General features: G+C 59.1%; 2 protein-coding genes across 4 annotated transcripts in view; one reads left to right on the forward strand and one right to left on the reverse strand.

Annotated features, from left to right (window-relative positions):
* The window catches only part of GABARAPL2 (GABA type A receptor associated protein like 2), a 625,498-nt gene that overhangs the window by 245,255 nt on the left and 367,366 nt on the right, over window positions 1–12,877 (forward strand). The gene's annotated exons all lie outside the window — the stretch shown is intronic.
* Window positions 2,016–10,574, reverse strand: LOC126943765 (uncharacterized). The gene is made up of 2 exons (XM_050772795.1): window positions 7,920–10,574; window positions 2,016–2,233 (listed from the first exon to the last, which is right to left on the reverse strand). The coding sequence occupies exons 1-2, from the start codon at window positions 8,292–8,294 to the stop codon at window positions 2,054–2,056; spliced, it is 555 nt and encodes a 184-aa protein (XP_050628752.1). The 5' UTR covers window positions 8,295–10,574; the 3' UTR covers window positions 2,016–2,053.

The following is a 12,877-nucleotide window of genomic DNA, read 5'->3' on the forward strand; positions in this document are numbered from 1 at the left end:
GGTGCAGTGACTCGAACCTGTAATTCCAGTGCTTCGGGAGGTCAAGGCAGGCAGATCACTTGAGCCCAGGAGTTCAAGATGAACCTGGGCAACATGGTGAAACCTCATCTCTGCAAAAGTAATTAGCCAGGGTGGTGGCGTGCACCTGTGGTCCCAGCTACTCGGGACACTGAGATGGGAGAATTGCTTGAGCCTAAGAGGTCAAGGCTATAGTAAGCTGTGATCGCACCACCGCACTCTGGCCTAGACCAACAAAGCAAGACCCTGACTCTAAAAAAAAAAAAAAAAAAAAAAACAAACAACATTTCAATACAAATGTCAGTAGGACAAACACGCAGACCACACAGGAGCCTGTCTCCCCCTTCCCCACACCAACAGCCACCGGCCAGGACACAGCAAACCTTCCTCTTCCATCCACGAAGCTTTCCCTCTCCCCTGCCAGCCTTGGCGTCTTGGTCAATGCAAGCGACAGTGGCCGATTCCCTTGCTGGGGCAAGCTCTGAATAAACAGCCCTCGCTGGTTCTCATTTGGGCCGGCGTCACTGATCTCCACGAGGGCTGAGCTGGACAGCCGGTCCCCACATACGCTGCCCTCCTGGGTCAGGAAACGCCTCCCCAGCCCATCTCCCCACTGTTGCTAGCCAGGCATCAACACGGAGCAAGGGGACAATTGTTTTCTTTTTTTTTTTTTTTTTTTTTTTTGAGACGGAGTCTCGCTCTGTCCCCAGGCTGGAGTGCAGTGGCCGGATCTCAGCTCACTGCAAGCTCCGCCTCCCGGGTTTACGCTGTTCTCCTGCCTCAGCCTCCGGAGTAGCTGGGACCACAGGCGCCCGCCACCTCGCCTGGCTAGTTTTTTGTATTTTTTAGTAGAGATGGGGTTTCACCGTGTTAGCCAGGATGGTCTCGATCTCCTGACCTCGTGATCCGCCCGTCTCAGCCTCCCAAAGTGCTGGGATTACAGGCTTGAGCCACCGTGCCCGGCTGGGACAATTGTTTTCTAAGCAAGCTGCACGGGATCTCGTTGGCTCAAGGAGCACACGGCGCTTTCACTAAGAAAACATCCCCCCAGCCTCACTTGGACAGGGACAAATCCCAGTGGAAAGGGTTTAGGCAAAGAACCACTGAATTAAATCGCTCCACTTGGTAATTTTAGACACGTCCATTGGTGCTGTGAGAAGGGGCCCGGCCAGGCACAGTCAGTAGCTCACACCTGTAATCCTAGCACTTTGGGCAGCCGAGGCAGGCTGATTGCTTGAGCCCAGGAGTTTGAGACCAGCCGGGGCAACATAGAGAGATCCTGTCTCTACAAAAAATACAAAAATTAGCCAGGCGTGGTGGCACACACCTGTAGTCCCAGCTACCTGGGAGGCTGGACCTGGGAGGTCAAGCTTGTGCTGAGCTGTGATTGTGCCACTCTACTCCAGCCTGGGTGACAGAGTTAGACCCTGTCTCAAAAAAAAAAGAGAAGAGTCTCATCCCCAACCCCATTGTGTACCAGTCCCCAAGTCCTCTACCTTTCGGAAGGGGGCAAGGGAATTCTAGGAAGGTACCTCTCAGAGGGGGCTGCGGGACTCAGATCCTGCTTTGCTCTGAAGGAAAAATGGATGGCCACTGAGAAAACAGTTTGACCGTTTCCATAAACACAGGCCCCAGCCTACAACCCTGCTGTTCTATTCCTAGGTGTTTTTTTGTTTGAGACAGAGTCTCATTCTGTCACCCAGGCTGAAGTGCTGTGTGGCTGGCTCGGCTCACCACAACCTCCGCCTCCCGGGTTCAAGCAATTCTCCCACCTCAGCTTCCCGCGCACGTCACCATGCCCGGCTACTATTTGTATTTTTACTAAAGACAGGGTTTCACCATGTTGGCCAGGCTGGTCTTGAACTCCTGACCCTGAGTGATCTGCCTGCCTCAGCCTCCCAAAGTGCTGGGATTACAGGCGTGAGCCACTGTGCCCCGCCTACTCCTAGGTGTTTGCCCAAGATAAATGAACACACATCCGCATAAAGACTTGCCCGTGGATGTTTTAATATATGTTTTAGTTATTATAGCAGCTTTATTCGTAATGGATCAAAACTACAGAACAGATAGACAACCTGTAGTGCATTCCAGCAATAAAAAGGAAGAGGCTGCTGCTCTCTGCAACAGCGTGGGTGAACTCCAAAGACAAGATGCTGAGCGAAAGCAGCTGGACTTCCAGAAACACCTGGGTTCTGTTCACAGGAAACTCCAGAACCTGAAAACGAATAGATGGGCAGGATTCAGTTTCAGTTCCGCAAGACGAGTGGCCGCACAGCGCTGTGGATGTACTTAGCACTGAATGGTACACTTAAAAATGGGTGCGGGCCGGGCGCGGTGGTTCACGCCTGTAATCCCAGCACTTTGAGAGGCTGAGGCGGGCGGATCACAAGGTCAGGAGATCGAGACCATCCTGGCTAACACAGTGAAACCCCATTTCTACTAAAAAATACAAAAAATTAGCCGGGCGCGGTGGCGGGCGCCTGTAGTGCCAGCTACAGGGAGGCTGAGGCAGGAGAATGGCGTGAACCCAGAAGGCAGAGCTTGCAGTGAGCCGAGATCGCGTCACTGCACTCCAGCCCGAGCGACAGAGTGAGACTCTGTTTCAAAAACAAGCAAAGAAACAAAAAATGGGTGCGATGGTCAATTTTGTTATGTGTATTACCACAATTTACAGGTTTTTTTGTTTTTGTTTTTGTTTTGAGACAAGGTCTGGCTCTGTCGCCCAGGCTGGAGTGCAATGGCCTGATCTCAGCTCACTGCAACCTCCACCTCCCAGGGTCAAGCCATCCTCCTACCTCAGCCTTCCCAGTACCTGGGATTACAGGTGCCGGCTACCATGCCTGGCTTTTTTTGTTGTTGTTGTTAGAGACAGGGTCTCACTATGTTGCCCAGGCTGGTCTTGAACTGCTGAGCTCAAGGGATCCTCTCGGCCTCCCAAAGTGCCAGGATTACAGTCATGAGCCACTGCACCTGGCTGCTAACAGTTTTTTAAATTTAACAATAACAACAACATCCCCTGGTGCGAAGACTCACACCTGTAATCCCGGCACTTTGGGAGGCTGAGGTGGGAGGATTGCTTGAGCTGAGGAGGTTGAGGCTGCAGTGAGCCGTGATCATGCCACTGCATTACAGTCTGGGCATCAGAGCGAGCCTCTCTCAACCAAAACCAAAACCTTCCTTCCGGGGAAGGAAATCAGAACAGTGGTTGCTTCTGGAGATGGGGGGTTGACTGCCAAGGGGCTGTGAAGGAGATGGTCCCTGCCTTGGTGCAGGTGGTGGTTACAGGGGTGCCTGGATCCTCACAAGTCATCAACCTATATCCACTTGCTTTTTTTTTTTTTTTTCTTGAGACAGGCTCTCACTCTGTCGCCCAGGCTGGAGTCCAGTGGCATGATCACTGCTCACTGCAGCCTCCACCTCCTAGGTTCAAGTGATCCTCCTACCTCAGTTTCCCAAGTCCCAGCCTGGAGCTGGGACTCCATGCATGTGCCATCACACCTGACTGATTTATTTTTTGTACAGATGGGGGTCTCACCATGTTGCCCAGGCTGGTCTGGAACTCCTGGGCTCAAGTGATCCTCCTGCCTCGGCCTCCCAAAGTGCTGGGATTATGGGCATGAGCTACTGCACCTGGCTTTATATGCATTTTAAGTGGGGGCATTTCAACATAAGTAAAGGAAGAGGCAGCCAGGAGGCTGCAGCACGTGGGGACCCCCAGCTCATCCCTCCTGCTCCCACTCTGGCCAAGGCCACAGCTCTACCTCCCCCACCCACCTGGGCCCCGGGTCGCGTGTGTCCTGACTCATCTGTCCTGAGTGTCCCTGGGCTCCTTCCTCGCCGTTCGGGTCCAGATCCCATGTGGGGGCTGGAGGGCAGTGTGGGTTGGGGGGTCCCATCCCCAGGAGCAGTGGAGTGGGGACACCTGTGCGTGCCTGTCCCCCACCCCAGCTGCAGTTGCACAGTCCCCACGAGCCTCTGTACCCTGTGCGGGGTGGGGAAATGGCAGACAGGGTCCTGGCCAGCCGTCAGCTCTCAGTGCGGGGTGGGGACATGGCAGGCAGGGTCCTGGCCAGCCGTCAGCTCCCAGTGCGGGGTGGGGACATGGCAGGCAGGGTCCTGGCCAGCCGTCAGCTCCCAGTGCGGGGTGGGGACATGGCAGGCAGGGTCCTGGCCAGCCGTCAGCTCTCAGTGCGGGGTGGGGACATGGCAGGCAGGGTCCTGGCCAGCCGTCAGCTCCCAGTGCAGGGTGGGGACATGGCAGGCAGGGTCCTGGCCAGCCGTCAGCTCCCAGTGCGGGGTGGGGACATGGCAGGCAGGGTCCTGGCCAGCTGTCAGCTCCCAAGGCCACATAGCTGGGACCATGGGTCACTCAGGCCAGGTGAGGGCTGACTGCTCGTGGCCGCCACGCCCTTTCCCCCCTCTGCCCCAGCCAGCTTATAGCTAGGGGCTGCCCCCGAGGCTCTAGTACCATCTTCTCTAGGGCCCTCCTGGACCTGCCCCCTTGACTTCTAAGCCCTTCGCTGCCCTTAGGACGCAGGCCTCTTTGGGTCCTGCGACCCCAGGTTCGTTTCCTATCCTCCAAGGATGCTCCGGGCTGCTCCCACCAACTCCTAGGCTGTTTGCTTAAATGTCGCCCTCAGAGTGAGGCCCTCCCTCAGTATCAGTAATAATAATAACTCCTTAGCCGCTGGTGTGTATATTTTACTTATGTTAAAACTTGACTCTTTTCCCTAAACTCTCCAGCCTCCTCCCCTAGTCAGCTGCTACAGGCAGGAATTTGTTTGTTTTGTTCAGCTGTTCCCGCGGGCCTGGTGGGCGCTGGCTGGCAGGAGAAGCCCACGTGCATGCAGAGGTGGGTGCGTCTCATCCAGACCAGGCCACGCCCCATCCTGGCTGGTGCCTGCCCACCCCTCTGTCCCCAGACAATCTTCTAGAATGAGCAAAGGGCCTGGACAGGCGATTCACTCAAGAAAGAGGAATGTAGGGGCCCCGCCAGCATGGATTGTGTGCTTGGCCTGGTCCTTGCGCTCAAGAAGGCTCTTCCTTTTGTCATGGGACCCATACTCTAAACGTCCTCAATTACATACAGGATCAGAGACGGCAAGTCATTTGCCCACGGCTCCACAGTTGCCTGACCCCAAAGCCCGTGCTGTAAACACACATGCTGCAGTCATCAATGCGGTGGAATTAAAAACAGCCACGAGGCACCCTTTCCCTGTGCATTTTGGGGAACTTGCCCTCCACCTGGCAGCCTCAATCCAAAATTTCTCCCTCCCCCGTTTCCCAGTTGCTGAGAAAGGGCTCCACCACCCATGCTGCCACCCACTCCAGGAACCAGGTGTCCCTGCCCATGCTCCGCCTTGAGGTTCAGCCTCCATCAGTTCTCATCAGGCCCTAGGCCCAGTCTTGCCCTCTGATGCCACATGCTTGGCTCCAGGGCCCAGGTGTGCTGGCACCTGTGTGCAGGGGTGGCCCAGCATGAGGACAGCGGGCAGCTACCCCTCCCCTGTACACAGCCCAAGTGTCCAACACAGATGTCAACGGGGCCTTCACTGAACCTCCTTAGCCATCCCCTGGGACCCGGGGAGCACCTGCATCCCAGCCTCTGGCTACACCATGGGGCACAGGCCTGCTCCCCCAGTCTCTCCTCTACTTGGTCACATTGCCCAGGGGTTTTCTTTTTCCTTTTTTTTTTTTTTTTTTTTTTGAGACGGAGTCTCGCTCTGTCGCCCAGGCTGGAGTGCAGTGGCCGGATCTCAGCTCACTGCAAGCTCCGCCTCCCAGGTTCACGCCATTCTCCTGCCTCAGCCTCCCGAGTAGCTGGGACTACAGGCGCCCGCCACCTCGCCCGGCTAGTTTTTTGTATTTTTTAGTAGAGACGGGGTTTCACTGGGTTAGCCAGGATGGTCTCGATCTCCTGACCTCGTGATCCGCCCGTCTCGGCCTCCCAAAGTGCTGGGATTACAGGCGTGAGCCACCGCGCCCGGCCCTTTTTTTTTTTTTTTTTGAGACAGAGTCTCACTCTGTCACCAGGCTGGAGTGCAGTGGTGCAATCTCGGCTCACTGCAACCTCCACCTCCCAGGTTCACACCATTCTCCTGCCTCAGCCTCCCAAGTAACTGGGACTACAGGTACCCACCACCACGCCCAGCTAATTTTTTGTATTTTTAGTAGAGACGGGGTTTCACCGTGTTGGCCAGGATGGTCTTGATCTCTTGACCTCGTGATCTGCCCGTCTTGGCCTCCCAAAGTGCTGGGATTACAGGCGTGAGCCACCACCCCCGGCCTGCCCAGGGGTTTTCAAACCATGAAAAGATCAAGTGAATTATTTGCAGAGCACAAGAGACTCAGCTGGGGCTCAAACCCGGGGCTGCTGGACTCAGTCCCTGGAAGCCCCTGCCCAAGCCTGGGCCTGAAGGAGAAAGGCCATGGTAAAAGGCCACCTGGGTTAGCCCAGCTCAGCTGAGGCCACAGCTGCTGTCATCCCAGGCTCCCTGGCCAGCCCTGCGCTGACACATCCTGCCCACTTCCAGGGAAGGGATTATTGCCCCAACGTCTCCAGATAACAGCCGGCACACAGGGCTACAACGGGGACCCACAGACAGGCGTCCCACCCCCCCGCCAGCGGCACCATGGCTTTCCTCTGGATCCTCTCCTGCTGGGCCCTCCTGGGCACCGCCTTCGGTGAGGGCCGGGCCCCGCGGAGGCTGAAGTGTTGTCTCCCCTCACTCCCAGCCCCGAGGCCAGCAAGGGGCAGCAGGGTCCCAGTTCCCAGTTTAGTTGTGCACCACAGTGTGGGCCTGGGCGAGTCACCGGCTCCATCTCTGCCGTGGGCACTGCAAGACCTGCACCAGGTCACAGCTTCCCTCCCAGGCTCAGCTGCCACCTCGGAGCTCAGGAGCTGGGGAGTCCCGCTCCCCTTCCTCACCCCCAGCCGACCTGAGGCTCCCAGGGGAGGAGGTAGGTGTCTGGGGGGCCGCCCTGAGGCCTTCAGGAAACCCCCCAACAGTCAGTGGCCCCAGTACAGGCTTGGGCGGTGAGCATGTGGGCAGCTAGGGCTTGGCACCGTTCAGTCCAAACCTTTCAGGCGAGCCTCATCCCTTTAAACTCCTGCTTACGGAGCACTTCCCGGGTGCCAGGAGCAGAGCTGGCGCTCTGCCTGCTCACTCTTCCAAACCTGAGAGGTCAGAAACGGTGTGATCCCCACTTTGCTGATGGGGACACTGAGCGGCTTAGCTGGGCAGGGAGGGAGCCAGGGTCAAATCCACAGAGTCTGGCCTCCCAGCCTGAGTGTCGGGACTGCACGCTCCACCTGTGTGGCTTCTCTGAACTGAGGAGGGGTCAACACCCCATTCCTCAGCAGCCCACAGTCCAGTGCCTTGGACTCAATTGTACCCGGAGGTTCCAGCACTGGCGAGAGGAGAGCCAGGGCCAACTTCTCAGAGGAGGGGATGTGGGAGCCAGCCTAGGTCCCAGAGACTGGAAAAGAGTTGGGAGTGAGACCTGGGTGAGTGGTACCCACCCCTCCGCCCACTCCTGCCCCCAGGCTGTGGGGTCCCCGCCATCCCCCCCGTGCTCAGCGGCCTGACCAGGATCGTCAATGGGGAGGACGCCGTCCCTGGCTCCTGGCCCTGGCAGGTGTCCCTGCAGGTGAGGGGGCTTCTGCAAGGCAGTGGGCACCCTGGGTGGGGGCCAGGCTGGGGGTGCCGCCAGGTGGGAGTTGCTGACCCTCCCCATCTTCCTGCCAGGACAAAACCGGCTTCCACTTCTGCGGAGGTTCCCTCATCAGCGAGGACTGGGTGGTCACCGCCGCCCACTGCGGGGTCAGGTGAGGACCGGGCAGCCTCGGGCTCTGCTTCCAGCCCAGCTGGGTGGGAGGGGAGCAGGGCATGTTCTCTCACCCACAACGCTGTGCCCAGGACCTCCAATGTGGTCATGGCCGGGGAGTTTGACCAGGGCTCTGATGAGGAGAACATCCAGGTCCTGAAGATCGCCAAGGTACCCAGGCCCCGTGCAGCAGAGGGCAGGGGCAGCAGGCACGGGGGGAGATCCCTCGGCTGCTTCAGGGACAGGTGCCCAGGGGGACCGGGTTGGCCTCGTGGTTCCCATTCCAGCCCTGGGGATGGACTGCTCCTTAATGGGCACCAGGGAAGGAGTCTGTGTCCTCGAAGCCTGCAGGTCCTGCCTCCTCCCAGGGCCTCACCCTGGCACTCTGGCCCCCACCCCCAGGTCTTCAAGAACCCCAGCTTCAGCATTTTCACTGTGCGCAATGACATCACCCTGCTGAAGCTGGCCACACCCGCCGTCTTCTCCCAGACGGTGTCCGCCGTGTGCCTGCCCAGCGCCGACGATGACTTCCCCACGGGGACAGTGTGCGTCACCACAGGCTGGGGCAAGACCAAGTACAACGGTGAGGGGCCGCGGGGCTGCCTCTGGGGTCGGGGCTGCCTGGCTGTGGAGTCCCCCCGTGACTGTTTGGCTCTAAATTCCAACACCCTCCTAACTTTCCGTTCTTTATTGATAATCCTCTGAATTTAAAATCCCCCCAGTGCAAATAAAATCCAGGTCAGATCATGAGAAGCCTCCACAGGGGGCTTCTGAGCGCACCTAGCCGGGTGAGCCCTGCCCTGGCTGACCTGCCTGGAGTCACAGTGCGGGCAGGACCGGGCAGGACCGAGGCCCCCTTTGTCCCACAGGCGCTTCCGAGGCTCCAGGGGCCGTACCCAACATCGTGGTGATGGTGCAGGGGAGGGCAGGGGTGTCGGCCTCGGGTCTCTCCCTCCTAAGTGGGCTGGGTGAGCCCTGACCGTCCTCCTGTCCTGCAGCCAACAAGATCCCTGACAAGCTGCAGCAGGCGGCCCTGCCCCTCCTGTCCAATGCCCAATGCAGGAAGTTCTGGGGCAGCAAGATCACCGAGATGATCTGCGCTGGGGCCAGCGGTGTCTCCTCCTGCAAGGTGAGGCTGGCCCCGCCCAGGCCCTGGCCAGGCGAGCGGGGTGCAGGGGAGGCCCGGGTTCCCCACCCCTCTCTGCCCTCATCTACTAACCCTACTCCTTCCTGATGTCAGAGTCACCTTGCTGCAAAATTCCATGGCCAATGTCAGAGCCAATGGCCCTTGGAGTTGTGCAGTGCACAACCTGGGCAGTGGATCCCAGCAGTCCAGCGGGCTCCAGCAGCCCTCCCTCCCTCACAAGGACCCCTTGGCAAGCCCCACCAGGCTCTTCCTTCTATTGGTCAAACCAGCTTTACTAAGCTTCCAATAAAGGGCCCCATTCCGGGGTGGCTCAGGTTTCCAGGGGCATGAGCCACACAAGCAGCTGCTGGATCTTTCATGACCCCTGCAACAGCACATGCTGAGTCGCTGCTGTGTGTGGGGTCCTGGCCTGGACTCTGGGAACTATATCCAGTGGCCCCTGGGACCAGTCTGTCTGGGCTGCCAGATCCAAGTCCCCTTCTCCCTCTCCCAAAGGGTGACTCCGGCGGCCCCCTGGTCTGCCAGAAGGACAGAGCCTGGACCCTCATGGGCATTGTGTCCTGGGGCAGTGGCACCTGCTCCACCTCCAGCCCTGGCGTGTACACCCATGTTACCAAGCTCATACCCCGGGTGCAGGAGATCCTGGCTGCCAACTGAGGCCGTGGCTCCCTCCGACCTTGCTCCCCACAGAACTTCAGTAAACCCGTGGAGCACACGTCGGTGCTGTCCGTCTCCTGTTTGGGGCCTCCAAAGCCTCACTCCACTCCAGAACTTGGGCCCCCACTGGGCTGGGCTGGGCCAGGCACGGGCGGCCTCTGGGAGGACCCTTCCCTAGTCGCCTTTCCCACCACTCAGGCTCCTGCTTCCCGAAGAGTGGCCAGAAACACACAGGCAGATAAAAAGGGGCGCAGAGACGGACGGGGGATGTGGCTGGTGGGGACCGGGAGGACCTTGGCCCCCATCCTCAGCACCTGCCCCCGGGCGGCAGGGTTCTTGCCACCCACCCTTGCTCCCTTGCTCAGGGCCCTGCAACAGGGCATGGGCAGTAAGGGGGACGAACTCACTCTGGCCGCACACACCTGCGGTTCCAAGGAATCTTCCCAGGGCCACTCCTAGTGCTGCCAGACATGCTGGAGCCAGGAGCGTTATCAACACAAGGACTGCTGATGAGGGGGGTGGTGGCGAGGTGGGCCGTGATTGGTGGGCTCAGGGGACAGGATGGGGACCCTCTGACACCCCATGGCCTTTCTCTGGATCGCTGGGCTTCCCTCTCTCTGCAGTGATTCTTGAAAGTTCGAGGCTCAGGCAGGCTGGGAGCCCCAGGTCAAACACGCCCATCCCCAGCCCCAAATGCCCAGAAGCAAAAAACTGCACTGTGCCATGTTACACGGGGGCACCACATCCTCCATGGCCAGATCCTCCTCCCCTTCCTCCTCACACTCTGCCAGCTGGCTCCTACCCCTCTGGCCACTACCCCTGCTCCCTCAGCCATGCTTGGGGCATGTTTCCTCCCTTCCTTGGCCCCCACACCCTGCAGATTCTGCCTCCCGACGGTTTCCTGCATCCACACCTCTTGCCCACCCCCCACCCCCAGCCCCTGTACCCTCTGCACCCGGGCGGCCTCCTGGGTTTGTGTGTCCCCAGGCCCCGCACCCCAATCCACCCCAGTCACTGACTCAGAGCCCACGAGAGCACAGGGCCCCAGGGAGATCCAGCCACCACGTCACAGCACCCTGGGCTTGGAGAGGGACGGACACTCCCTTGGGTGCACAGCGATCAGGGGAGGGGGCTGTGGGCACTGCAGTGGCACCTAAGGACACCATCAACTGCCGGCTGCCCTGCCCCAACCCCAGGCTGCAGGGTCCCCACCATCCACCCTGACTCAGCATCCTATCCAGGATGTCCATGGGGAGGATGCCATCCCCAGCTCCTGGGCCTGGCAGGTGTCCCTGCAGATCAGAGTGGGGTCCTGCCCATGCAGTGGGGGGGACCCTGGGTGGTGGCCAAACTAGAGGTGGGGGAAGTTTAAACAATTTTTATTTATACATAGAGACTTGGGTTTCACTATATGGCCTGACTGGTCTTGAACTCTTGGCCTCAAGTGATCCTCCTGCCTCAGCCTCTCAAAGTGCTAGGATTACACAGCCCTCGCCCCTCAGGTCCCTCCTGCCCTTGTGGGAGTTGCCAGTCCTATCCTCCCAGTGCAAACCTGGCTTCCACTTCTGCGGGGGCTGGGTGGTCACCGCTGCCCACTAGGGGTCAGGTGAGGCTTGAGCTTGAGGAGTTGGGGCCCACCAGGTGTCAGGGAATGACACTCACCCCCTCTTCCCAACCCCAACTACACCCTGCAACCAGCAGGAAAAGGGTCGGAAATGAACTGCAGGCTGGGGAAACAGCACCCCCATTCCCCGGCCACAGGCAGAGCCTGCAGGAGACGCCCACCCGGGGCCGTGCACCCCACCTCCACCTTTGCACATCCTCAGGCCACCCGGATCACAGCTTGGGGAAACCTGGGAGGTCCTGCGCCCTCACTGTGCAGGTGGGGAAACTGAGGCCCTAAGTGAGAAAGGGATGCCGAGCTCACCATGAGACTCAGTGGCCAAGCGGGGCTCACCCCCATGAGCCCAAGCGCCGTCTGCCACCCTCACTCTCCAAAAGAGCCACCGTGTGGTGGCCGGGGCGTCTGACCTTGGCTCTCACCCGGAGGCCTTCCAGGTGCTAAGGATGGCTAATGCAAGGCCACACAGGCAGGCAAAGGTGGCTCGTGACGCCACCATGGGACAAATCAGCCTCTGGGAGAGGAGGTGAGAGGATACAGGGGCCCTTTCCCAGCTGGCCTGGGCCTCACCTTGTACCCTTGGCTGCCAGGGCCCATGGGCACCTACCTCTCCCAGCTGTCTTTTCCTTCCCAAGTGTTAAAGCGTCTGAAAGCATCCTGACAGGTGTCTTCAATGATAAAATTTTGTTCATTGTAGAAAAAAGTGGAAAGACAATCATTAAAAATCACGTGCCACGGGCTGTTCTCCTTCAGTCTCCATAGACTCCACCTGCCTGGCGTCTCCACAGACTCACCTGTCCAGTCCCATTCCTGTTCCTTTCTCAATGTACTCCAGGACTCTCCACTCCTCTGATGGAGGTCTGGGCTCCCCACTCCTCTCTGCCTCCTTCCCAGGCCTCACAAGGGCCCGGCCTCAGGCTCACAGCTTCCTGGACCAGGCAGGTGAGGGTGCCTGGGGACCCCCTCCTCTCCCCAGCCCTCAGAGCTGGAAGGTCAGCTCACGGGACAAATGGCGCCCCGGTAGGAATGAAAGCCACTTGCCCCAGCTCCCTCCAGGAATGTGCATGGCAGAGCTGGGGCTGCCACGTGAACCCAGGCCTCAGGACCCTGGCACAGCCCCTGCACCCACGCTTGCCATTTCTCTGCATCCCTCCCTGGACTCCGCCAGGTCAAGGTCTCCCAGGCCCCGGCACCCAGTTCAGGCCTGGCGACACATCCTGTCCTTCCTGCAGGGCAACTCCGGCAGCCCTTGCCTGCCAGGATGGACCCTGGACCCTGGAGGGCATCGTGTCCTGGAGCAGCACCAGCACCTCCCGTTCTCACCGGACGTGGATGCCACATCATGAAGCTCATGCCTGGGAAGCTGAGACCCTCCCTACCCCACGTCTGTGTAAAACACAAAGCCACTGAGAGCGACTGCAGACACCTTTACTTCTGTGTCCTCACCAAGGAGGGTGGGCTGAGCATGATGTGGCTGAGTTGAGGGGACAGATGCTGTCACGGGGACCCCTCTGTAGACGTAAGATCAGGAGGGCTTGAGGATCACCCAGTACTACCCCCTTCTTCATACAGATGGGGAACCCAAGGCGCATGTTGACATGCAGAAT

The sequence above is a fragment of the Macaca thibetana genome, chromosome 20 (genome assembly GCF_024542745.1).
Source record: "Macaca thibetana thibetana isolate TM-01 chromosome 20, ASM2454274v1, whole genome shotgun sequence".
NCBI lineage: Eukaryota > Metazoa > Chordata > Mammalia > Primates > Cercopithecidae > Macaca > Macaca thibetana.